Raw genomic sequence first — 26,863 nt, forward strand, 5'->3', positions numbered from 1 at the left:
TCAGACAGGAACTCTACACAATGGAGACAGAACATCTGAAGAAATCAGGGTGATGTGGAAGTTAATGTAACGGATTTACTGGATAATACTACTAATCTTGATTAGTGCTGGCTTACCTGAGGTGCGGAGTCGAACGATCTCCCCGGTGTTCACCAAGAACCGCCGCAAAGCGGGATGGGCTTTGATGCCAGGAGTCGCAGGTCGCAGTCCTCAGATTTGCCCCAAGATGTAGTACAGCGGCGTAGGAGCAGGATGAGGGTAGTCGGACAGGCCGGGTCAGAACACAGGAAGGTAATGCAGACAGAATCAGAAGGCAAGCTCGGAGTCAATCAAGCCGGGTCGGTACATGGGTCACCAGAACAGAGGAGTAGTCAGCTAGTCGGGTCGGTACACAGATATGGCAGATATGCGAGTAGAGAGAGGAACGTCAGACGATCCGGGTCAGGAGCACAGGCAATCAGAGTGGTCAGTGAGCCAGGTCGGTATACAGTTGAAACGAGATCCAGAAAGGTCAGCAATCCGGGTCGGTACACAGGAGGTCAAATATACTGGGAGCAGGCACAAGGAGGAACAGGGATCAGGTACCAGGAACAGGTAAGTTGCTCTGACACTCACCAAGTGTCAGAGCGATATTTTTATAGTGAGCCCTGTTTGAAGTCCCCGCCCTAGGTTTTAGCAGTCATGTGACCGCCGAACCCGGAAGTGCGGCTTCCGGATCCGACGGAGCGGCGGGGGAACGCGGAGGAGTAAGTATTCGTTACAGTTAAATTGTGTTAGATGCAGGGCCGGATTAACCCAAGGTCTAGCTGGGCTATAGCCCAGGGGCCTCGGGCATCCAGGGGGCCCTTCAAAGTCCGCAGCAGCATTATTGATTGGTCCGGAGGCGGGGGCGCCCCCAGCCCGATCAATGCTGCTGAGCACTGTCAGTCCAGTCCTCCATCCCCGGCGCTCAGTACTCTGCTTACTGAGGAGATCTTGCGAGTGAACTCTCGCGAGATCTCCTCAGTAAGGAGCTTACAGCGCGCCGGGGACGGAGGACTGGACTGACAGGTAAGCGCTTTGGGGGGGGCCCTCACGGGGGATGGGGTGGCGGGCGGCTCACAATGGGGGCCTCACGGGGGAATGGAGGCGCCCAGGGCCACCTTAACTACTTTATGGGCCCCCGGGCAATGCAGTGTACCGGGCCCCTAAAAAAAAGAAGAAAAATATATAAATATATATATATATATATATATATATATATAAATAGTGTGTGTGTGTGTAAAATATATATGTATGTAAAAAAAAACGTGATTATATATATAATCACTTTTTTTTACATATATATATATATATATATATATATATATATATATATATATATATATATATATATATATATATATATATATATATATATATATATATATATATAGGGGCCCCCTTAACTTACCTTAAGTCCGATCCTCTTCTTTTTTCCGCGCCGCTGAGTCTCTTCTGCCCTCTTCCGTGCTGTGGTTGCAGTGAATGCTGGGCGTGTTTTTTTTAGGATTCGGACGGGCCCCCCTTGCCTGCAGGGCCCCCGGGCACCTGCCCATCGTGCCCAATGGAAGAGACGGCCCTGGAGGCGCCCTTAGCCCAGGGTCCTCCATTCCCTTAATCCGGCCCTGGTTAGATGCTAAACAAGATTACATCCTGAGATCTAATGGAAATCAAGTTGATATGGAAGTTCAATTGTTAGATGCAAAATTAGATTACATCCTGAGATCTGAGGGAATATTCTAGATGGGTAGGAGCCAGCTAGGTCCAAGGGGCTGGTTTACCCCCTGCCAGGAGTTATGTCACAACTGTATAGGTGAACTGTTTGAACATGTAATGTATCATTCTGATGTTCCATCTGACCTGACCACTGATACCTTTAATCAGTGGAACTGTCCTTGTCAAGGCACCTGAGCAAAATAAAACATCATTCTTTTCTTCAAGACCCTGCTTGACAACTTCTTCAATATTGCTGTAATCCTGTGACCTGCAGATTAGACCCTAAATCTAATCCGTTCTCCTGCTGTCTAAGAGGTTTGGACCCAAGCTTTTCCAGTACCACCACTCTGTCACTACTCTGAAGCCATGGTCAGTGTGATAGGCCAGGGGGAAACTATCCACAGCAACCCTGATCTATACGAAGAGGTCAGGAGTAGCAGCCCAAGTGTACCAGCACAGGAGTACACTAGCAGTGACAGATGCCCAGAAGGAACGTGGTTCTGAGCACCATAAAGGAGCTCAGTGGTTGCAGTGGTAAGCCCCTCCTACTGCAACAAGAGGGCGCATATGGGATAATGTAAGGGAACGTTGGCAAAGTAAGCCCAGCCTGTTCCCAGCAACAACAGATAGGATGGCATAGGCGGTCCATGCTGTCACATACAATTTCTCATTTTTAGCCTGCAATGTGTGGTTAACTAGCAATGTAAATAGCAGAGCCAAATATACACAATCTATATAAATGGTTACAGCATAATGTGATGCTGCAGGGGTGAAGCATGCAGGGTGATGCTGCAGGGGTGAAACAGTGTGAAGGGGGATGCTGCAGGGGTGAAACAGTGTTGGGGGGGATGCTGCAAGGGTGAAACAGTGGGGGGGTGTTGGAGGAGGGCACAGTGTGGTGAAGAGACAATAGTGTGATGAAAGAGGGGGCATAGTGTGATGAAGGAGGTCACAGTGCGATGTGGGCATTATTTTCTCTTCTAATTATTTTGCTAAAAATTTAAAATTTTATTGTAAAGAATACATATTCTTCATTTAGATCAGGGGTGTCCAACCTTTTAGCTTCCCTGGGCCACATTGGAAGACGACGAGTTGGTTTGGGCCGCACATAAGATACACTAACAATAACGATAGCTGATCATCCAAAAAACCATAGAAAACATAGTTAACATATATATATATATATGAGAAAAAAAATGAGATATATATATATATATATATATATATATATATATATATATATATAAAACTTTCTTTTCAAATCCCCCTATACTTACCTTTCAATCGCCCTGTTCAAAAAATCCTCTCTATTTATTATACTATAATCACTTTTTGTATTGTTTCTATGCAATATCAATAAAGTGCATTTATGTCAGGCATTGTATATTAGGGTGCCCTGACCAGGCCTGCGGTACCTGACATATACATCACTGTGACCCCAAATTGTGACCTGTTTTGCTAATTACACCACTATGTTAGTTAAGGGATAACAACTTATAATGGGCCAAAGAGAATAATATATAATGCCCCATTAGTATTACAAGTAGAAGTATGTAGCAGGGAGATAAGGTCCATGATGCTCCAGGACCAGGTGACTTTTATTCACTGGTCAGCGTCCCTTGAAATAATAAAAAAAATCCCCCTTAACTTACCTTTTAATCGGCTTGTTCTCCTGTCCTCTTCTCTTCTTTTCTCCAATTCTGTGCTGCTGATTGTTCTTCTCACGCGGGTGACTCCTCTGTGCTGCGCTCCGCAATGGATGTTGGGCGTGATGACATCACACCCGACATTCACTGCGAGCACCGCATGGAGGAGGAGACAAGGGAGGAAGCCGGAGTACCAGCTTATGTGACTGCGTGACCGCAAGGTAAGTATTTTCTTTTCTTTTTTTGCAGATTTTTTTTTTCCATTAATAGTGCTGCCCCCTTGCCACAACCAAAACTCCTTCTGGGCCACATTTGCAAGCGTGTTGGACAACCATGATTTAGATTATTCCTAGAACAATAAATGTTCTCTAATGTACTTACTTGCACTACTCTCTTTATGAAAGTTTATAATATGATTTGTATTAAAAGAAGAAAAATATTATTGAATGAACAAATTATTTATAAAAGGGGCGCAAATTAATTTTTTGCAGGGGGGTGCCAGACATGCTAGCCCCGGCCCTGGTTCTATCAGTATTTTGACAAGCACAGAAAAGCATTGAATTCTCTGCTTGTGCAAACATTTTATTCAGATATTTTCTGCAGTTTTTTTGCAGTTTGTTTATGCAATGGAACATTATAAAACAGTTGAATAATGTCAAAGGCACATAGCACAAACAAACACAAACAAACCACTTTTCTATCACAACAGACTTGCAGTGAATGTACATTAAAAATATATTTAGTTATTGTAACTCACATTGATGTCTGGCAACTATCAAGCATGATACAGTGGGATATAATGCATGTGCATTTATTTGAACAATGGGCAGTAATGTTGTGGAAACGTGCCAATGGTAACCAAAAAGTTGCCAAAACCACAAATGATCAACTTTGGTGAGCAGTAGGTAAGATACTGGACTGTTGCACACTCATCATACGGATACTGTACTTGGATTTAGAGGATTGTGAGAATTATACAAAATAAGAAACAGGATGCTCTGTCTAGAGGCTTCACTACTGCCATGTCGTGAAACAAATCCCATTTCTACTATTGCCGAAAAAATTTAAATCATTGCTCGGTGGCAAAAAAAAGAGCTCAGAGAGTGTCTTATTCTATTCCATTTATTAAAGTAATTCTATCGTTTTCAAATAAGCATTGCATAGGCGATTGTATTGTGTTTCTAACGCACAAAGTGATTTATTTAAGCAGATGTAAGTAGTCAACAATTCAATACATTATTATATTATGATACAGTACAGTACAGCCAATACCAAAAGATAAATACATACTGCTTGCGCTACGCTGTGCTAACCACGGGTACAGTGGACAGTAATTCACCCTTGAATACTGTGATCAGTGAAGACTGAGTGGTGGGGGTGCAGCTATGATTATATATACAGTCAGTGTTAAAGAGTGAACAATAGAGATGACATGGCTTGCATCTATAGGTCCAGACATCAGATGGGTCCAGGGTAAACAGGTAATAGGATGATTCAATCTAAGGAATCCAAAGGTGGGGGTCGTCTCTCCAGGTGAGGAGCTCCTTTCTTCCCGCCAATGCTCCAGTTACATCCTAGTCAATTAGCATTTCATAGCCAGCATCATACAAAGGTTTATTCCCTAACATCAATAACTAGAGTATGCAATATGCGATCTCTTCGGCGATGGAACCGGACAGCTGCTGATGAATAGGGTTTTAATATGATACTAGGCATGACACCTTTCCTATAACCTGTACCTTGAATATCACTGAATTGTACATATAATCATAATATATATAGACTAATAATAAACCAAATACTATCTGCCCATAAATTACAGTGTAACGGAACCAATATGAATATGAATTATATAAATAACTAAATGTTGTAATGCGAGTGTGTACGTGCGTATTTTACAGTGCGATCGCAGCATGCCACGCGCTACGTGACGTACGGATCTGTGTTACGTGGTGTACGGATCGCAATCGCACGGCAAAACAATATTAACCAATATACTTTCGTTCATCCAATAATACGACTTCGACACCTTCTGTACACATCATGTGATGCGCGCTGTCACATGATGACTTCACCAAAGAGAGAAGAAAGCAGGGGAGCGGATCATTATGATCTGTGGCCACAATCATGAGAACAGTTAACCCTTTCCCAGTACTAGCCTGTCAATTAATCCTGTGTATGGGGCTGACATCTGACCAGGGTGCTGGGTGGTGCTGCTGCTTTGGCCTGCTGGATCGGCCCATCTAGCCATCGGCCCTTCATGCATTTGCCAGAAGTGCCATATAGCCAGTCGGGTCCTGCTTGGAGTCCACCTTTGTACAATTAAAATGTTTAAATGATTTCAATCTAAATATATCTGTCTGTGAGAGGTCCCACAACTGGTTAATGCATTTACAAACAAGAGATTCATTATTAAGATCAGATGGCATTCAAATCAACTGAAAATAAAAGGTTCAGTAGAATGATATAAGAAGATTTCAAACACTTCAGCACTGTCAAGTCTATAAATAAAGAAATAGAGGGAAATAGAGACACTATGGCACAACTGTGAATTTACCTAGACAGGTTTTCTTCTAAAACTGAGCATCCATGAGGGAAGCACACTTTTTGGGGAGAAAAGAAAAGGCCTGTGACAAGTCATAGCTACAGTCTTTTATGGAAGAGATAGGAGAAACTGTCCATGGTAGAACAATAGTCTGCACATTTGCCAAATTGTTTTATGGAAGGGTATAAAAAAAACGTGATGAAAGAAAACTCAAATGAAGCTCATCAATAATTTGCATGTGGAAGATTCCACATTACAAGACAAGAAAGATATCATGGTCTGATGAGATCAAAATTGAACTTGTTAAGCACTAGGCGTTGGTGCAAGACACATATTGTGCATCATTCCAATACTATAATGTTCTGGTGATGTTTGTCTACCTCAGAGACTGGAAAACACGCCAAAATAGAGAGCAAAATGGTTGAAATACAACATAGAGAAATGTTAGAGGAAAAGCTGCTGCAGTCTGCAAGAGACCTAGGACTTGAGAGAATATTTCAGCAGGACAATGACTTGAAGCATACAGCAAAAGTCAGAAGTGGCAAAAAAAAACAACAGGATTTATACGTACGATAAATCTCTTTCTCTTCCATCCATCTGGGGGACACTGCTTAATCATGGGGTTGAGTAGGGAGGGGAGGAGTCTGGCACCTAAAGAGTTAACTTTTTTCCTGCTGACAGCATATCCCCCCCACCAATTCCTCACATACCTCAGTTTGATTACCAAAGCCCTAGGACGAGAGGCCAATCAACCAAGACACACCACTCAACAGAGGGGAAAGTGGAGAGAAAAGAAAAACAACGAAAAAGGGGGGACCGCAGTGTCCCCCAGATGGACTCAGAGAAAGAGATTTATCGTAAGTATAAACCCTGTTTTCTCTTCCATCCATCTGGGGGACACTGCTTAACCATGGGGACTTTTCTAAAGCAATCCCTCTGAATTGCGGGACTGCTCTGATCTCCTCGCACGTAGAACACTACGGCCAAAGAAGGCGTCCCCAGATGCAAATACATTAAATTGGTGGAATTTCGTAAAGGTATGGATCAAGGACCATGTGGCTGCCCTGCACAGCTGGTCCACCGTGGCTCTATTCCGTGCCGCCCAAGACGCCCCAACCGAACGGGTAGAATGGGCAACAATACGCTTCGGCACAGGGAGATTAATACGGACATAAGCCTCCCTGATAGTTAGGGTAAGCCATCTGACAATAGTTTGCTTAGATGCTGGCCATCCCCGCTTGGAAAAGTCAAAAAATACAAATAGAGAATCTGTCTTACGTATCTTTGCAGATCTCTTAACATATATACGTAATGCCCTCACTACGTCCAAACACTTATTTGTCTTCGTTCCAGGAGTCTGAGGCTCCTCTCTGAACACTGGAACAACTATTTCCTGATTAATATGGAAACCTGAGACCACCTTAGGGAGAAAGGACGGAATAGTCCTTAAAACTGCTCTGTCCTCATGAAAAACCAAATAAGGTTCTTTGCAGGATAAAGCTCCCAGCTCAGAGACCCTTCTGGCCGAGGCGATAGCAAGCAGGAAGACTGTCTTCCAGGTTAAGAACCGCCACTCTGATGAGAGTAGAGGTTCAAAGGGAGGCTCCTGCAACATGCTAAGGATCAGATTAAGATCCCAAGGTTCCGCAGGATGTACGTAGGGCGGCTGGATGTGAAGCACTCCTTGTAGAAAAGTCTTAACATCCGGAAGCTCCGCCAGCCGTCTGTGGAAATACACTGACAAAGCTGATACCTGAACCTTTAAGGTTCCTAGTTTAAGCCCCGCATCTAAACCACACTGTAAGAAGGCAAGAAATCTAGCCAGACCAAAAGATTTAGAATTGTAAGACCTCTTCTTACACCATTTTATATATACATGCCAGATGCGGTGGTATATCCTGGCCGAAACTGGCTTCCTGACATTCAGGAGAGTGTTTATTACAACCCCTGAGAACCCTCTCGCTCTCCACAGACTGGATTCAAACGCTCTGCCATTAAATTCAGCTGGTTCAGACTCTGATGCAAGAACGGTCCCAGAGTCAGCAGATCTCTTCGTAGCCCTACTGGGGTTACCAGAGAGACTGGTCGATCCCTCGGTCTGACCCTCCACGGGGCCCTGTGGGGCAGATACCTGAAGCCCCAAGGCATTGTTAGGACGTCCACTGCAACTGCCAGTGGATCCCTTGTTCTTGCACAGAACTCTGGGACTTTCCTGTCTTTTGTTAGGTTGTTGTCCAGCAACCACCAGCTTACGTCCTCCACTGGTACTTCGAACAAAGGAAGGCCCCTGCCTGCTTCCTCCGAATATCCCACTGAAGACATATGGGGTGGATCCATGCGCTGGGTAGGGTCACGAAAGATGTCACCATCTTTCTTAGCAGCTTCAAAGACCTGGGCACTGACAGCTTCTTGACTGACAGGACCCTGCCTATCCACTCCATCTAGGACCTTAACCTGTCCTGTGGAGAAAACACTCTGCTGCGTACTAAGTCCCTTAATAGTCCCAAGAAACTCATTCTTAGACAAGGGATACTCTGTAACCCTATTATACTCCAGAAGTTCAGCTTTAGACTGAACGACCCGTCTGGCTTTAGCACCACGAATGGGTTTGACTAAAACCCTTTCCTTCTCTGGTACTTCAAAGCCTGTATAGCTTTGTTTAAACGAAGCAAATCGACAGCCCTGAGCTCTTTCTGACTTGACAGAGGCCAGCGAGGTAACAAAAACTTGAGATGAGCTGGCCCCATGAATTCTATCATGATATCCTGGACCTGCCCGTCCGCCGAGGACTTTGCCTACTGCTGGGCAAACCCAAGCAGCCGTCCTCCTACCCCACCCTCTGTAACCAGAGGCAGGTGGTAGTCATGCTGCTGGTCTATCCGGCAGCTTGGCAGAAGAAGCCCTTCCCGCTGCAGAGGCAAAGGATGACCTTCCTCTACGGGACTGTCTCCTGGTTTCCACGGCCCCTAAACTGGTAGTCTGGCCTCTGCCATACCCGCCCCCGTAAAAAGGCTGTCTGAAAGAGCTAAACCTAGGCTTAGCCCTAGGTTTTGGAGTATTTACAGGCAAGGACATCTTCTTACCCCCTGAAGCCTGTAAAATCCAGGAGTCCAATTCTGGACCAAATAGCATCCCACCCGTATACGGGATGGATTCTAATGACTTTTTAGACTCTGAATCCACAATCCAAGTCCTTAACCATAACGCCCTTCTAGCTACTACAGCTGTAGCAGAAATAGACGATGACATGGAGGCCGAATTGTGGGCCGCTTCATATACGTAGCCTGCTGCCTCCCTTAGCTGCATGGCCAGGGGTAGTAGATCTGAATCCTGCAGAGCGGACTCTAACTGCCCTGCCCAGGCTTCCATAGCCCTAGCTACCCAGGTAGAGGACAATGCTGATCTGAGGCTTGTACCGGCGGCCAAGAAGACTGACTTCAGCAGGGATTCTAATCTACGGTCGGTCGCATCCTGTAAGGCCGCTGACCCAGATACAGGTAGTGTGGTCTGGCGAACCAATCTCGCCACAGGCGCATCCACCTTCGCCACCTGTTCCCAACGGGTCATATCCTCCTCTTGAAGGGGATATAACGAGCCAAACTTCTTTGGCATGGAGAACCTTTTATCTGGATATTTCCAAGAGGCCTCTACAATATCTCTCAACTCAGCTGAGGGAGGGAACCTGACCACCTGCTTAGAAGCTTTTTTAAAAAGAGAGCGGTCTAAGGACTTTGTCTCCTCTACTTCAACAAACCCCAGGGTCTGACAAACTGCTTTTACCAGATCGTCCATACCCTGGTGTCTAGAGTTTCCTTCTGACTCTATAATGGATAAATCTGAATCGTCCAACAATTCCCCTTCCTCCTCCGAGGAACTCTCAAGTCCGACACTGACCACGACGCCTTAGCTGGTCTACGTCTTTTGATACCACGTTTATGTTTGAGATTCTCCAGTACTTGGTTAAGTCAGTCCAGGCCTTTAGCCACTGCTGACCAACCCACCTCTCCTATCTGGTATACCCCTAGGAGGGCCAGGGAGGGCTTTAAACCGACCCCTGGGGAAAATGACTCCTCTGTCATTCCTACTGTTATACCCTGAGAAGCCACAGATGTAGGTGGGATCTCTACTGGTTTAGATAACAGTTTTACAAGGGTATTAACCCCTTGTGACAAGGTAGTCGCCCATTCAGGAGGATCTACCGTCAGAATGGAGCCGTCTTTAGGCTGTAGTTTCACAGGAGCCACAGTGCAAGCCGCACAGAGCCCCCCTGATCCAGCCGTTCACTTGTTAATTTAACATTACATTCTGAACAGACACTATGTTTGGTACGTGTTGTTTTACTTTTATCTGCCATCACAAGATAAGAAAAACTGAATCACGTTTCATATGCACAAACAGTGCCGGACTGGGGCATGAAGGGCCCACCGGGGGACTGCAATGCTAGGGGCCCACCAGTGGGGGTGTGGCCGGCCATCATAGAGGCGGGACCAGACACTAGAGGGGGAGTGGTCAGCTCACGGAGGACAGCTAGTACCATAGTGTAGTATATAAAGAATGCAGTGTGTATATAGAGTACACAGTCTTGACCTGCCCCTTAGATTGGGTAGAACAGTCACCAAAAATTGGGATTGTTCCAGTAAACCAGGCTTGGCTAACCTGTGGCACTCCAGGTGTTGTAAAACTACAAGCCCCAGCATGCTTTGCCAATATATAGCAGCTTATTGCTGGAAGGGTATGCTGGAACTTGTAGTTTCACAACACTTGGAGTGCCACAGGTTAGCTAAGCTTGCACTAGACTCAGAACATTTGACAGACTGTCCTACCTGTTGTTGTCACTTTTACCACCTGTGGCTTCTGGTTTCTTTAGTTGCGGCTTGTCTGAATCCTGGAATGTTGAGGGTCCTATTTGGAAAAAATAATGGATACATTTAGAAAACACCAACCATCCCCGCTATTAAATCAACAGCACCCACATTTAATAAATAGGCCTCTCTCCAGCCCCAACATTAAAGTAATAGTACTCACATTTGATAAATAGATCTATTTCCCTCCAACTGACCCCAACATTAAATTAATACTATTCCCATTTAATAAATAAACCTATTACCCTCCCTCCAAACAGCCCCAGCAAGAAATTAATAGCATTTACGTTTAATACATCCATTTCCCACATTAAATATTAATATTCACATTTAATAGATAGCCCTCCTCCCCACACTCAGCCCTATATTCAATTATAGACCCAAACCACCCCAGCATTAAATTAAATTAAAGGTCCCATCACCCCCTCCCTATAGTGTTCTCTGTACATACCCCCTCCCTATAGTTTAGCAAAGGCAACCCCCTCTAATTATAGTTTAGCATAGGCAGCCCCCCCCTCACTATAGTTTAGTATAGATAGGCAGCCCCCCTATGCCACATAGTAGTGCCCCCAAAACAATATTATGCCACACAGTAGTGCCCCAAACAATGTTACTCCACACAGTAGTGCCCCAAACAATGTTATGCCACACAGTAGTACCCGAAATTCACATATGCCACGTAATACTGTCCCCAATTCATATTATGCCCACAATAGTGTCCCCAATTCAAATTATACCCTCAATAGTGCCCCCCAATTCACATATGCCCGGAATAGTGCTCTCTCAATTTGCGCACACACTAATATATATATATATATATATATATATATATATATATATATATATATATATATATATTCTCTGCAGTAAGCCTCTGCTTACCCAGTAGCTAGAGAACAGATGGAGGATATATATATAAGATAATTCTGTGTCAAGTGAAAGTCCTGGAATTTGGAGGAAATTAATAGACATATCCAATAATATTGAATAAAAATAAGAAAATCTACTTACCCATATTTTGATTGATGCAGCCTCTGCTCCTTAGACCTTCAGCGGTGGCGGGAGCATAAGACAGTCAGCTGACAGGAGGAGGAGGGGGCAGGTCACATGATCGCAGCTGCGATCGCATTTGAAAGATGACTGCAGCCAGTCATCTGTAGCAGCAGGGACGCCGATCACCAGGTGAGCTGACCCCCCCCTTTGAACGTGGCTGCTGGCTGGATGACAGGATACGTATTTTCAGCAGCCATTCATTAATTCCTGGTTTAAGTTAAATATTCTACGAGTATTCCCTTTATTATTCCGCTCGCGCTCAGACAGTTTGTATGTAACACACTTACTGACAAGAAGTCTGATGTGCGTAGGGGGAACTGTTCCCTGTGGTCAAACCTTATCTGGAAATATCTGACAAGAATCTCTGGACCTGGTCTCCCAGCAGGCACACGCTCCTCTGTCTAACACGCTGGCAGGATCTGGGCACACGTACTGCGTGTAACACGGGTGATATCAGGATGGTGATTGGGGAACTCTCCACACCAGGCCGGCAGTGAGAATTACAAAGGTTTATAACAAGCAGACGAGATGAACTCTGTACACACAGCAGCACGGACGCCGGGGAGGGCAGCAGGGATACCAAACATGTGAGCTGAATGGGCTCCGCCCACTTCTAGAAGGGGGTGTGGCCGTAAGGCAGAGGGGCCTACCGGTGATTTTTCCGGTAGTCCTGTGGGCCAGTCCGACACTGTGCACAAACACTTCTCCAATAATTATCAGGAAATACAGATTAGGTTATTTTAACATATCATAGTATTTCTGATTAAGTAAGACAGGTTTGGAGAGCTTTATGGTTTTCTTTAAACAACAGTTCTCTCAACACATCATTGTCTTATAATACACATGCATACACAGAAGAAACAAAGTGATACTTAGCGGGGAAGATATGTGTCAACAGCGCACTTCTCTCCAAATGACTGCGGCATCTGTCCTCCTTTTGAACTTTGGCACCAAAAGGGATCTTCCACTCGCTCACTCAGCGGGAGGGGGGGGGAAGCGGTGTTCCTCAAACACATTCCCCTGCCACTGGACTCTCCTTCTGTGTTTTTCATTAACAGCGATTTCCCCTTTCTGTATTTTAGGGGAAAACCTGTTAGAATGTGTTCCCCGTGCAGCGCTATCACTAGCGCGCCATCCTTCTAGTACCCACTCCATCCCATAGGAGGAGGGGACTTGGTATGCTCCAGCTGGCTTCCGGGGAATGGCAGCAGTAATGGCGCTTTCTGCCTAATGGCAGCGCCCGTCCTGCTATAAGCGGGGAGAGTCTCTTGCCACCTGCTTCCCGCCGTGAGAAGCGTTTTACCTCCTCTGTCGGCGGGGCCGCCCCCAGCTGACAGGCGCTTCTTCCACGAGTCAGCTCAGTTGCACACAGAGCCTCTCGCTGCTATCAACAAAAAAAAACTTTGAAAAGCAAAGAAAAAACCTATTACCAGTGAAAAGTGTTCACTGTTTCTTGGAGCTCTTCTGATGCACAGCCCTTCTCCTAGGGCACCCAATTCAAACTGAGGTATGTGGGGAATTGGTGGGGGGGATATGCTGTCAGCAGGAAAAAAGTTAACTCTTTAGGTGCCAGACTCCTCCCCTCCCTACTCAACCCCATGGTTAAGCAGTGTCCCCCAGATGGATGGAAGAGAAAAAAAAAAAAAATCAATCCTAGAGTGGCCCATACAAAGACCAGACCTAATACCATCCAGAGTCTGTGGAATGATTTCAAAAGTGCTGTTGCAATGTCAAGATGTGTAAAGGTAGTAAAAATAGATTCACAACTGTAATTACATCTAAATGTTGTTCTATCACTCTCTAAAAACAATGATACTAAGGTACTCAATTATTGACTTTTTATTTGTAATTAATTAAAAAAAGCTTTTATATTTGACATTGTAATCTTCTAAGAGACATTGCAAATCATTTGTACCAGTGTCTTACTTTGCAAACCTCAGTTTTGTGTAATTTTGATTCTTTGGTATTCACACTTGGCTATATATCACTGTTTCTGTAATTGATGCCTATAACTCTGACTCCATGATAATTCCATCCCAGCCTAGGAGGATAATTTCCTATTAGGTAGTACAACACCATAAAATACACGTGAGAGCTGATATGGTCGTTGTGGAATTGCTGCACTTTAAGGGCCTGAGTCATTAAGGAAAGTAAGGCAAAAAAAGAAGTAAATGTTCTCCAGGATAAACCATGTTACAATGCAACGGGTGTAAATTAGTTTATTATTTTGCACATAAGTTAAATACTGGCTGTTTTTTCATGTAGCCCACAAATAATTGATAGCTTTCTTTTTACACTGAAATTCAAAGTTGATTTAGGACATGCACTACCCCAACTATAAATCTGTCCCTATATTTTAAATTTGCCTCCCCCTCCATCGCAACATGGTTTTGCCCAGTTGCAAAGTTACTCCTTTTTTATGCTTTTCTCTCATTAATGACTCAAGCCCTAAGTGTTGGCTAGAGGCCAGAGACCCAGTAGGACATGTGACAAAGTATACATTGGATATAAAAAGTCTACACATACTCCAGGAGACAAATTGTGGCAGTGGCACACTGGAGCCTGGAGAGCTTCAGTAGTGGCAGCATGAGGTTTGACTATTATCCCTCTGGAGCAAATTTCAGCTTAGAGGTGGGGAGCTAAAATTCGGTGCAGGTCCAGGCGCGGGTTGGGAGAGGGAAGCCCGGGGGGCACACAGGCGGCCGCATCTCATTACACGGGATGCGGCCGCGTCATTGATGACGCGGCCGCATCCCGTGTCATGTGATGCAGCCGCCTGTGCGCTGACGCGGCCGCATCTGATGTCATCAGATGCGGCCGCAGGTAAAAAAACGGGGAAATTGTATCGGGAGGTGGCGTAAAAGCGTAAAGTCTGAGCGACCCGGGAGGCCGATGCCCCCCTGCCCCCCGGCCCAGCCTGCCCCTGTACAGGTCTCTTGTAATATACTTTGGCTGGGAGATTTCAAGATAAGTCTCCCAACCTAGACATAATGGTGCCAAAGAGTGGAGGGCCTGAGCTCCTGTGCATCAAGTTGTTAAAGAGACAGGGGACTTACCTACCTATCAGAAATATTAATATAGATAGTGCCTCATGCACCAAAAAAGAGTGACAATAAATTTCACAGTTGTTCACAAGGGCGGGGTACTAATTTCCTATGACTAAAATGCTGACACAAATAACAGTGACACAAAAATCCTGACACATAAAATAACGAGAAGTAAGAAAAACCTAACATTAGAAACAGTGTCAGTGATTAAATCCCGACACCATAAAAACCTATATATAAGAAATGCCAACACATAAAATGCAGACAGTGTGATTGCTGACACTGAAAATGCCGACAGTCGAGTGGGCCGCCGGCTGTATACAGTAAAAATCATATGAATAAAAACAAACAAACCCTATCGTTGCCAGCCTACTGCTGGTTGCGGCAAAATCTGGAAAAAATGCGTGGGGTTCCCCCACAAACAGCATTAGCATTATGCTAAAATCATATAATTTGGCTCTTTTGTTGTTCCTACATTATTATTAACCTCAATAGCACTAATATCCAGTCATTTCCAGTCAATTTTGACCATCTCACAGGTCACAATATCATTTTCATCCAGCTTCCGCCAAAGACTGCAGCGAGCTGGCTGGATACTAAGCGAATGGCACAAACACGTAGCAGTTTATAGCACATCTATGAAACATTGCCACACAGCAGTCGCAACAAAGAAAAGTGGTGCAAGATGGAACTGCCCTTGGGCCCTCTCACCCACTCTTATGTTGGATATTAAAAAGAGGACATGTACAGTTTAACAAACTAAGCACTTCAGCGACAAGGAGGCTGAAGTGCTTGGTTGTTTCAGCCCCCACAAAACAAGCTGACAATGGGCTTAAGGCAGCTAAGCTAACAGTGCTGTCAATGAACTCTAAGACCGCAGTGAGCTGGCTGGTTACTAATCGACAGAGCAATGGCACAAACACATGGCAGTTTATAGCACATCTAGAATATATTATGCGAATTGGCGAGCTGACTTGTCAATTGTTAAACAAGCTGATAAACCAAGGCCAAAATGTCAAACAGTGAAAGATGAAATTGTCCTTGGGCCCACCTTATATGTTAAAAAGGGTTAACAAACTCACACAGAAACAGGAGGTATAGCAGGTACAGTTTAACAAACCAAGTACTTCAGCAACAAGGACTGCCACTTTTGTGGCTGAAGTGCTTGGTTTTTGTGGTCCATCACAAAACAAGCTACCAATGTGCTTAAGGCAGCTAAGCTAACAGTGCTGTCAATGAACTCTACAGTGGCAAGTTATGGACCAGTGGAAGCAGTTCTTGCCAGGTGTTAAGCCATGTGTCGTATTTGTAAAGCCACAGTCAGTAGAGATAGGAACCTTAATCATCTAGGAACCTCATCCATGCTACGCCATTTGAAGCAAGATCATGGCAAGCTCTTGGGAAAATAAGAAACTTATGCTAAAAAATAACAACAAGCAGTCCAACATCAGCTAGCTGCCTTCTCTCAGCTAGATCCCAGCAATCTACACCGACAACACACTCATCATCAATATCCTCATTAGTGATCGGCATTAGTCCTGCATCCAAGTTGCTAGGCTAGATGACTCTTCCCCTATCCAGGATTCCTCAGAAGAATCCAGCTGCTCCTGTTGCTGGGGGTGGATGTGGATCTTCATCCCAGAAGCAGACCAAGAAGAAGACTACTAGTAGTTTAAAATAACAAATGACTGTTAAACAATCCTTTGCAAGAAGAAGCAAGTATGACAGTTGTCACCAAGTCACACAGCGGATCACAGGCGCCATGGTGACTATGCTATTATTAGATCTGAGCCCACCATTAACGCAGCAGGTTTTAGACAGTTGAGGTCCTGTGTCCCCGTTACCAAATTTCATTTCAACACCATTTTACTAGACAAGCAATCCCTCACCTTACCTGCCTTTATACCCACTGCACACTTAACCAGAGATATGTGAACAAGCGGAACAGGGCAAACTAATGATTATATGACTGTGACAGCCCACTGGGTTGGTGAATCGTCATCAGCAGCAGAAACAGCAGCAGCATCTAACCATCAACGGCAGATCTTTAAGAGGCAGGCTACTCTGTGTATCACCGGCTTCACTAAGAGCCATACCGCTGACAACCTGTTAGAAAAACTAAGGGATGTCATTGCAACATGGCTTATCCCTCTTGGACTCCCCTGGGGGTATGTGATTTATGATAACGCAACCAATTCTGTGAGTGCATCACAGCAGGGTGAATTCCATTACATTCCCTGTTTTACTTACAAAATCAACTTGGTGGTACAGAGAATTTTAAAAAATGACAGGGACATACAGGAGATACTGTCTGTGCCCCAAAGAATTTTGGGACATTTTTTGTGCATTCTGCAACAGCATGTAGGGGATTGCAGCAGCTTTAAGAAGAACATTTGCCCTACCGCCAACTGAAGCAAGAGGTGGTAACAAGGTGGTATTCCACCCTTTATATGTTTCAGAGGATAGAGGAATAGCAAAACCCATCCACACTTACTCATCAAGCCATGACATTGGGAGAGGGGGAATGTACTTCAGTCAAGCGCAGTGTAGAATACTTTCCATGTTGTGCAAGGTGCTGAAACCATTCAAAGTAGTCACCTGTGAAATGAGTTCATACAATGCTAGCTTGAGTTAAGTGATTCCCCTAATTATACGTTTGGAAAAGCAGCTCAAGAAATTAATGGAGGAGATTAAGTAAAACAATTTCGCTAAGTATGTTGGATTTGTAGATAAAGTACTTTATTCGCTTCGCCAGGATCTAAAAGTTATCAACATCTTGAAATTGGATCACTACATTTTGGCGACTGTGCTTGATCCTAGGTTAAAGAGCTATGCCTATTCATTCTTTCCAACTTCCCAGATCTCAAGAGATGCAATGAGCTCCTGGTCAGCAAGTTGACAACTCAAGTAGTATATGACACAACAACGTCTCTGTAACGATACTTACCTTTCCTCGCTCCCCCGCCGCTCCGTCGGACCCGGAAGCCGCACTTCTGGGTTCGGCGGTCACATGACCGCCAGACCTGGACGGGGAATTTAAATCTGGACTTCCTATTTAAACAGCGCTCTGACACTCTAGAAGTGTCAGAGCAACTTACCTGTTCCTGGCTCCTGATTCCTGTGTCCTCCTGGTTTCAGCTCCTTGTGTGTATTGATCTCCTGTGTACCTACCCGGCTTGCTAAACCCTTCTGGACTCTGTTACCCCTGTGTACCGACCCGGCTTGCTGACCTTCCTGATTGCCTGTGCTCCGGACCCGGATTGTCTGATGCTCCTTCCTCTATACGTTTATCTGCCATCTCTGTGTACCGACCCGGCTAGCTGACTTCGCATCTGTTCTGGTGACCCGTGTACCGACCCGGCTTGATTGACTCAGAGATTGTCTCCCGTATCTGTCTGCATTGCCTATCTGTGTACCAACCCGGCCTGTCCGACTATCCTCATCCTGCTCCTATTCCGCTGTACTACATCTTGAGGGAAACATGAGGACCGCGACCTGCGACTCCTGGCAGCAAAGCCCATCCCGCCTTGCGGCGGTTCTTGGTGAATACCGGGGAGATTGTTAGACTCCGCGCCTCAGGTAAGCCAGCGCTAATCAAGGTTAGTAGTGTATCCAGTAATCCGTTACAGTCTCCTCCTCCAGTTTCTCAAGCAGCTGCTGCTAGGAAAAAACTTGGTTTTCCCATGAGACCCAGTGGTGATCCAGATGAGTCAGCACAACATTTTGATATTTGGTCTGGTCTAAAAGAATTTCCCAAAAATCGTGATAGCTCTGCCATAAAATGAACTAGAAATTCCACAAAGAAGGCCTTTACCATCAATTACATCAAAGTACAGAGACGTTTGTAATGGTGGATTCCAGCTTGGATTAATTAATATTGTGTGGGGATGATGCACACACTGATAAGTGTGAGTATGAGGGTGAGGATGATGACAGTGTAGATTGCAGGTGCTGGGATCTAGCTGAAAGAAGGGAGTTAGCTGACGCTGGACTGCTTGTTGTTATTTTGGGTAGAATGGCATGTTGGCAATTTTATGTTATTCTACAGTAAACTTTCCCTTTATTAGAGAAGTGTTTTTTTCTTTACCAATGTAAAAGCTTGTTTTTTTGGATTTCAGTTTCCCTGACTTAAACCCATTATGCCCTTGAGCATATAGACATAGATGACGTAGAAGGACTAGTATCATCATTGCTGGTGTCACCAGCTGGTTGCTGCTCCTGCTCTTCTGTTGACTGATCATGATCCAAGTTGATGGCACTGGAGAGTGACAAGAACACTGTCTACCCCTTCTGTTTCTGTGTGAGTAATGGCACAGAGCAATTGCACTGAAGACTGGAGAGTGACAAAAGCACTGCTCCCCTGTTTCTGTATGACCAATGGCACTGGAGAATGGAGAGTGACAAGAACACTGCTACCCCATCTGTTCCTGTGTGAGCAATGGCAATGAGCAATGTCACTGGAGAGTGGAGAGAGACAAGAACACTGCTACCACTATTTCTGTGAGAGCAATGGTAATGACTAATGTTACTGGAGACTGGAGAGTGACATGAACATTCCTACCCCTTCTGTTTCTGTGTGAGCAATGGCACTGGAGACTGGAGAGTGCCAAGAACACTGCTACCCCTTCTGTTTCTCTGTGAGCAATGGCACTAGAGACTGGAGAGTGACATGAACACTGCTACCCCTGTTTCTCTGTGAGCAATGGCAATGAGCAATGTCACTGGAGACTGGAGAGTGACAAGAACACTGCTACCCCTGTTTCTGTGTGAGTAAACCCACTGGAGACTAGAGAGTGACAAGAACACAGCTTTGTCTTGTTGAGATGATCGTAACCTAAGTTCTCTCTGGCAAACACTCTCATTTTGTGCAGAGTGATCTTCACACAAGCAGGTACTGGAGCAGTGTATGGTCCATTTGGGTGCTAATAAAGATGACAATATTCCCTGTCTTGTAGAGTAATTATTCCGCTTATATCGCTCGATTGTCCACTTAGCTGTGTGGCAGAATGGACTCAGTGCTCAATGAAAATACTGGGACCTATTAAGAAATAGAATCTCTTCCATTTGTTTGATCTGTCATCTGTGCGTTACAGCTGCAACCATGTGTAGGATCAATCCTGCAGTTCATTGTTTCAGCTGGTTGCTAGGTAAATAGCAACAAGCTTCTCTTCAGCTTCCAGTCTGGCAGCATCAACTGTGCTATTACTACACCCGTGCTGCTTAGTTTTCTGCAGTTTCTGATTGGTGCTTCTGCATTTATAAACCTCTTCCTGGCAGCATACCAATGCTGGTGATAGTTTCAGCTTGACCCTAATGTGCCTTGTATCCTTACCTATTCTGTTAGCAGTGTTTGACCCAGATTGTTTAAAGGATTCTACTGTCTTCTCCACTCCTGACCTTTGACTTAATCAGATCTGCATACATATCTCTACTTGCCTTGACCTCTGGCTTGCTTAAAGGATTCTGGTGTATTCTCCAGCTTCAATCCTTAGCCTGTTTATTACTCTGCATTTACCGCTGCCTATCTGAGTCCTGCTGCCAAAATCCTGGTTGCTCACTAACTCTTACTGTGAACTGTCTACTCCACCAGACTCCCCTCCTGTCTCCATACCTGTTCTTCCGCTCCATCTTTACTGCATATGACTGCCCGGAGTTTCTGAAGTATTGGTACTTTTTGTTCATTGTTCTGTATGGTTTCACCCTGTATAGTCTACTGTTAGTACTGTGTGCGGCGCTGCGGATACCTTGTGGCGCCTAACAAATAAATAATAATAATAATAATAATAATACTCCACCAGACAAGTGCCAGATTACCCTGCATTAACCCCTGCCTGTCTTGCTCTGAGAACTGCTTTTAACATCCTGGTTGCTCACTACCTCCTATCGTGTTCTGTCCACTCCACTGGACAAGTGCCAGATCAACAACTGCTACTACCCGAACTTCAGTCCTGGGGGTAAACAAGTACTGTGGAATGCATCAAGATCCTCAGAAATAGGCTGCTAAATGTGAATATCTCAAGAAGCAGTTCTAGCAGATGAGGATGTCATGCTAATCTTCCCTTAACATGGCCAAACAGCAGCTCACACATATGCCTGGAGTGGTTGTGGAGAAGATGCAGGGGAGTCACTATAGTCTGTCTTCTATTCAGTTCTGCATAAATTCTGACCAGCTGTAACCATCAATGGCATTTTCCTTCTGTGAGCACCAATTTGCTGAACCAAAGGTAAAAGCAATATTGATTCATGAAATCAGCAGCAGTTCCAGTTAATATCTTAGAATAGTATGCTAAAATAAAGTATCTGACATGATTTGTTATAATAGATATACGTTCATCAGAGGTCTTCAAAGAACAAAAACTAGTATCGTGCCTGCATTATATAGAGCAGATCAACACCTATGTAATTAGACTAATTAGTAGACAGATTTAGCACAACCAACCATAATTTAAAACCAATGAAAAACACAAGCAATATTAACTCTATAGATCCAAAAAATACCTAAAAGAAAAAGTTGTAACACATATATTTATACTCCTTGCATCCAGCTCTTCCCTAGTTCCCATTTCATGTATGACCTTTCACAGAGGAATACAAACTTCTCACACAATACACAGCTGTATCAGAGCATTCTGCCATGAAAAAAATACATAATTAAACATAAATTGTCGAAATACCAAAATCTAATTAAATATAGTAAAATTATCATAAAAATATAAAATTGCTTCATTTCTTTAGTTATAACTTCTATTCATGTATAATAACACCCCCCCCCCCCCCAGTGAAGCACCTCTGATTTCTGTGACCTGTATTAAAACATCTGAGACCTTAAGCTTTCATATGGTTATGTAACTCCTCTGTGATTTCTAATATCTTTATATTTTACAGTAGGTATTATATCTTCAGCACCTTTTCAATAAAACCTTAAGCTTTCATATGGTTATGTAACTCCTCTGTGATTTCTAATATCTTTATATTTTACAGTAGGTATTATATCTTCAGCACCTTTTCAATAAAACAGCAACCAAATGTAATTGTTATAATTAACTTAAAATCTGACATCATACCTGCCAGCTCTTGTTGCTCTGGTACTACTTGCCCTGATGCTAGGATCATAGGCACACTGCCAAAATATCCATTGGTAATGCCCATGAGAAGAGAGAAGACGCACGGCCAGGCAGGGTGGCCAAAGGTAGGTTTCTCACTTGGATACACACACATTATAAAAAGTGGAATAAATGCAACACGCATGCTGGAACAAATGAGTAGATTAATACCACTCCAGTCATATGGCAAGGCTGCTAATATCTAATAAAAAGAGAGAAAGAGATAAAAACATTAGTGATGATTATAATAGGTAACATTGTTGTCATTCTCTACAAATGTAGGTTATCTAAGTTTTAATAAAATTTAGATTGACAATATGCACTCTCCATTATACAGGGCTATGGAAAATAATGCGAAAGTGGGGTGCAATAACTAAGAACACAAAGATAATACACTCACAAGAATAGCAGTATTTACTAAAAAAAGAAACATAGGCTTTTGCAAGTAAGCCGTAGGCAAAGTCAATAGATTTGATGTTTTAAGAAATGTCAAACTGGTGAACCACAGAGGCTTTGGCGGAAACTCATTTCCATAGTTCTTTACAAACTGCATTAACTATTTGTGATAAGATTTGCATCATCTTACCCATCTGTCACTTTGACCTGTACACAGAGTGTGTGCATATGGACTGCTTGATGAAAAGGTTATCGTTGTGTTCCCATCCTTATTATCTTTTCTGTGTAGATCTGGGCTATGAACAATCAGTCTGGGGAAGAATATAAGAATGCCCACAATATTCTTAAATAAGCCAGGTGAGTTGCAGATACTGTTCCTACTGCTTTTAACAAATTGGTGGATACACAATTTCCTGGACTCCATCCCCCTCCCTCTGAACAAACAGGAAATCAGCAACTTCTAAAGCGACTGCAACATCACAAATGCTTGTATGGGGTTAAAATGAGGAGTTGCTCTTCAGCAGCTGGGAGAAGGAATCTCGCAAACCAGTTGGAGCCACTATTGGTCTTTCCTGGACTGTGACAGACTTGGAGGCACTAGCCTAGCAAGAGAGAGCTATACTTGCGGAGCATCCTAATACCTGCCCATCACACACCCATCTTTTTATCCCGGCCAATCCTGAACCAATTTGATCTAAGACTACCCCTGCAGGGAGGGATTTCGAAGGTGGAAAATTTGAACACTTCAAAAGAGCCTGCAGTGGTGGAGAGGTGGTGTTCCAGGATTTCTCGAGCTTGGTGCAGAGTTTTGTTTCTCACTATCTCCATAATGATTCCTGCATCTGATCCTGCATTTAATCCACAACTACCCTACTTATCTGGTTGCCACAAATCTCAGCTCAATCCGGAGTTGCTTGTGGGTTTGTTTGCGAGGTGTACCTGTTGGAGCAGTAAGACTGGGGTTCAGATCCCTATCACACTGATAGAGAGCATTGGCCGAGAACTTCAAGAGATCAAAAGGTTCTGCCGAGATATTTCCCTTGAACCATGTTTGAGATTCTGGAACCTTACATGGTGATATTTACCCTGCCGCTGGTTCATGGAATAACCCCAATCCTTTTTTTGGCCTGTCTGGAATCCAAGTACTGTTAAATTTATAACTGTTGTTCTGCTAAAAACACTGCGAGGATTTTTGGGTGTGACCTGGAGTGAGGTGAGTACTTGGGGTGTTGATTTAAAGTACAGATCCTTGTGTGGCTATTGTTTGCTTTAGATGTTGATATTTTGTAACAAATGTGTTTTTGTGATTTATGACATGTCACACCGTTATGTTACACCATGTTTTTGACTATTCATACCTGTTTGCATATGTTAACTATGCAACACCACATACATTTGGATTCTATCCTATTAAGAATACACTTTTACGTCTGTTCTCTGCCACTTCTGGGGTACATGTAAAAAGCAGTTCATTCTAAAGGGTAAAAGAGGCTCTGCGGCCACAAGATAGACTGGAATATCCCCTACCCTGCAACACAAAAACTTGTTTATGTATATGGGTGCATCCCCCCACTGTAATTTCATATGCAACTGCATGTCTTTATCCATAATGATAACAAATGTATAATGATAAGGAAATAGTTAAGAGTAGGTATTTAATTGGTAACCTACAGTTTGAGTGCATCTATAATTTTTTATTTTAGATACAGACATACTTATTTTAGAATTATTCTCAAATATTCACATATATTTATTATTTTATTTCCTTTCAGTAACCAACTAAGCTTAGATGGAATGGAAAATGTATTAATTTATAAGATACACCAAATATATTGCAAAAGTTGTGAGATGACCGCCACCTACTGTCATTGGTTAGCATTTTTTATATACTAATTTGTCATAACATGATGTAATGTAAATTTAGTAATGCCTTTAATTGATTATTCATCAATGATACAATTTAAAGATATATGCAAGTAACTGTATCACTAACTGAAATCTCTATTTTATCATAGCCTTGTTTTAAAGAAATAAATACTTTCGATCTTTAAAACAATACCTGAACATTTGAAGATAATTTTCTTTAACAGTTCCTTGGTGGCAGCTTAAGTGGGATGTACAGAGAGCCCCCAGTACTCAACAAGACATTGTGAAATGAATATATGATTCTATTATAAGGCGCCAGGGATATTTTAAGTAAAATAATGAGGTTCCTCGTAACTGCAGATTAGACTTGTTGTCGCCTCAAGCTAAATCTTGGACAGACCTTCCTTGGCTATTGTATAAATTATCACTGGTGATTCATATATGTTTAAGTATTGTAATGCCTGTATTGTATAACCTTAGTTGTGGAATCATAAATCAGGCAGATTTGTGTTTCATACAGCATTGATTTAAGGCAGATTAGGTTATCATGGTTAAGGGTTCATAGGTCTGGGGGACTTATTTTACCTTGCAGACTGTAAATTAGATTTACTGGCTTACATGAGTTGAGGAGGAATGGGTTAGAGGGATTTAGTCTACCTTACAGACTGTAAATTTACAATTGCTTGCGGATATATATGTAAGAGATTAATGTTGTTATCCTACAGACCAGACATCTCAGCAGATAACTTGTGTTTTTATTGTTGTTTATTGTTATCTATGTGAAGGGAAAAGGTCAAAGTAAAAAAAAACCTATAATATTCAGAAGGTGTGAATTGGCATGTGGGTTACTGTGACTGGATCACTGATAAATAACTTTTGGTATAAATTTATTTAAAGGAAATAGCGCAGGGCGCTTATTTATATAAATGCACGTGCACTTATTTTTGATATTGTGTATATTTTGAGATAGAAAATGTGTTTTTTTTTCTGTTTAGCCTTGCTAGAGGGAATGCATTCATGTCTAAGGTATATGTTTGATTTCTGATAAGCATTTGTAAGTCTGTTGTGTAGTCTAGAGGATGTGCTCATTAAGGCTAATTAAGTCTATTCAATGTGAGTGACCAGCACTTGAATGCACAACAGGGGGCCGTTACCTGAATGCAGGTCCTGTTCGACAGACAGGAACTCTAAACAATGGAGACAGAACATCTGAAGAAATCAGGGGGATGTGGAAGTTAAATTGTGTTAGATGCAAAACTAGATAACATCCTGTGATCTGATGGAAATCAAGTTGATATGGAAGTTCAATTGTAAGATGCAAAATTAGATTACATCCTGAGATCTGAGGGAATATTCTAGATGGGTTGGAGCCAGCTAGGTCCAAGGGGCTGGCTTACCTCTGCTAGGAGTTATGTCAGAACTGTATAAAAGGTGAGCTGTGTGAGCATGTAATGTATTCTTCTGATCTCAACATCTGACCTGCTCACTGGTACCTCTAACCAGTGAGAGCAAATAAACATCTTGCTTCAAAGACCTGCTTGAAAACATCTTCAATATTGTTGTATTCCTGTGACCTGCAGATTAGACCCTAAAACTAATCCGTTCTCCGGCTGTTCTGAGGTTTGGACCCAGGCTTTCAAGTAACACCGCTCTGCCTGCTACCCATGCAGCCCTGGTCAATGTGATAAGCCAGGGAGGATCCATCCTCAGCAACCCTGATCCATAGTAAGAGGTCAGGAGTACCAGCCCAGGTACACCAGCAACGAGGTACGCTGGCAGCGTCAGTTACCCAGAAGGTATGTGGTTCTAAGTGCCATAGAAGGAGCTCAGTGATGGCAGTAGGCCCCTCCCACTGTGGCAGGAGGGGCGTATTCGGAATAACAAAAGGGGACGGTAGTAAAATAGGCCCAGCCAGTTTCACAGCAACAGCAGACAGGGTGGCACAGGCGGTCCATCCTGTCACAGTTACCAAAGGAAAATAATGAGTACTCTAAGTGGCATGTTTAGTGATAATTATGGAGATAATAGTTTAAGAAACAAGCTGTTATCTTATGTGAAACAGAGGATCAGGCAGATGCTGTGAGGAAAAAAATGTCACAATGGCCAAATATTTGAAAGCCTTCATCTGATCAGTATTTGCATTTTTAAAGAATGCTGGGACTTGTAGTTCACCAACGGATGCTGAACGATTTCATTTTTTGTTTTAGAGTGATGGTTGTTTTTCTATAACATATATTTTTTATATTATATATGGACACAAACTGTTGATCTCTCTGTATATCTCTCTACACACACAAATATACACAGATCAGCCACAAAATTAAAACCACTGACAAGTGAAGTAAATAACATTGATTATCTTCTTACAATGGCACCTGTGGTTGGATATAATGGTTGGATATATGAGGCAGCAAAAGAACAGTAAGTTCTTTAAGTTGATATGTTGGAAGCAGGAAAAAATGGGCAAGCGTAAGGGTCTGAACGATTTTGACAAGGGTCAAATTGTGATGGCTAGATGACTGGATTAGGTTATCTTCAAAACGGCCGGTCTTATGGGATGTTCCCGGCATGCAGTGGTAATACTTGCCAAAAATGGTCCAAAGAAGAA

General features: G+C 43.3%; 1 protein-coding gene across 1 annotated transcript in view; it reads right to left on the reverse strand.

Moving 5' to 3' along the window:
* SLC29A4 (solute carrier family 29 member 4) overlaps positions 1-26,863 on the reverse strand; it is a 613,917-nt gene that overhangs the window by 37,491 nt on the left and 549,563 nt on the right. Inside the window, exon 13 of the mRNA XM_075181351.1 lies at positions 21,955-22,195. Within this exon, the coding sequence (XP_075037452.1) occupies positions 21,955-22,195 (241 nt within the window). The remainder of the gene's footprint in view (positions 1-21,954; positions 22,196-26,863) is intronic.

Source organism: Mixophyes fleayi, chromosome 7 (genome assembly GCF_038048845.1).
Source record: "Mixophyes fleayi isolate aMixFle1 chromosome 7, aMixFle1.hap1, whole genome shotgun sequence".
In the NCBI taxonomy this organism is placed as follows: Eukaryota; Metazoa; Chordata; class Amphibia; order Anura; family Limnodynastidae; genus Mixophyes; species Mixophyes fleayi.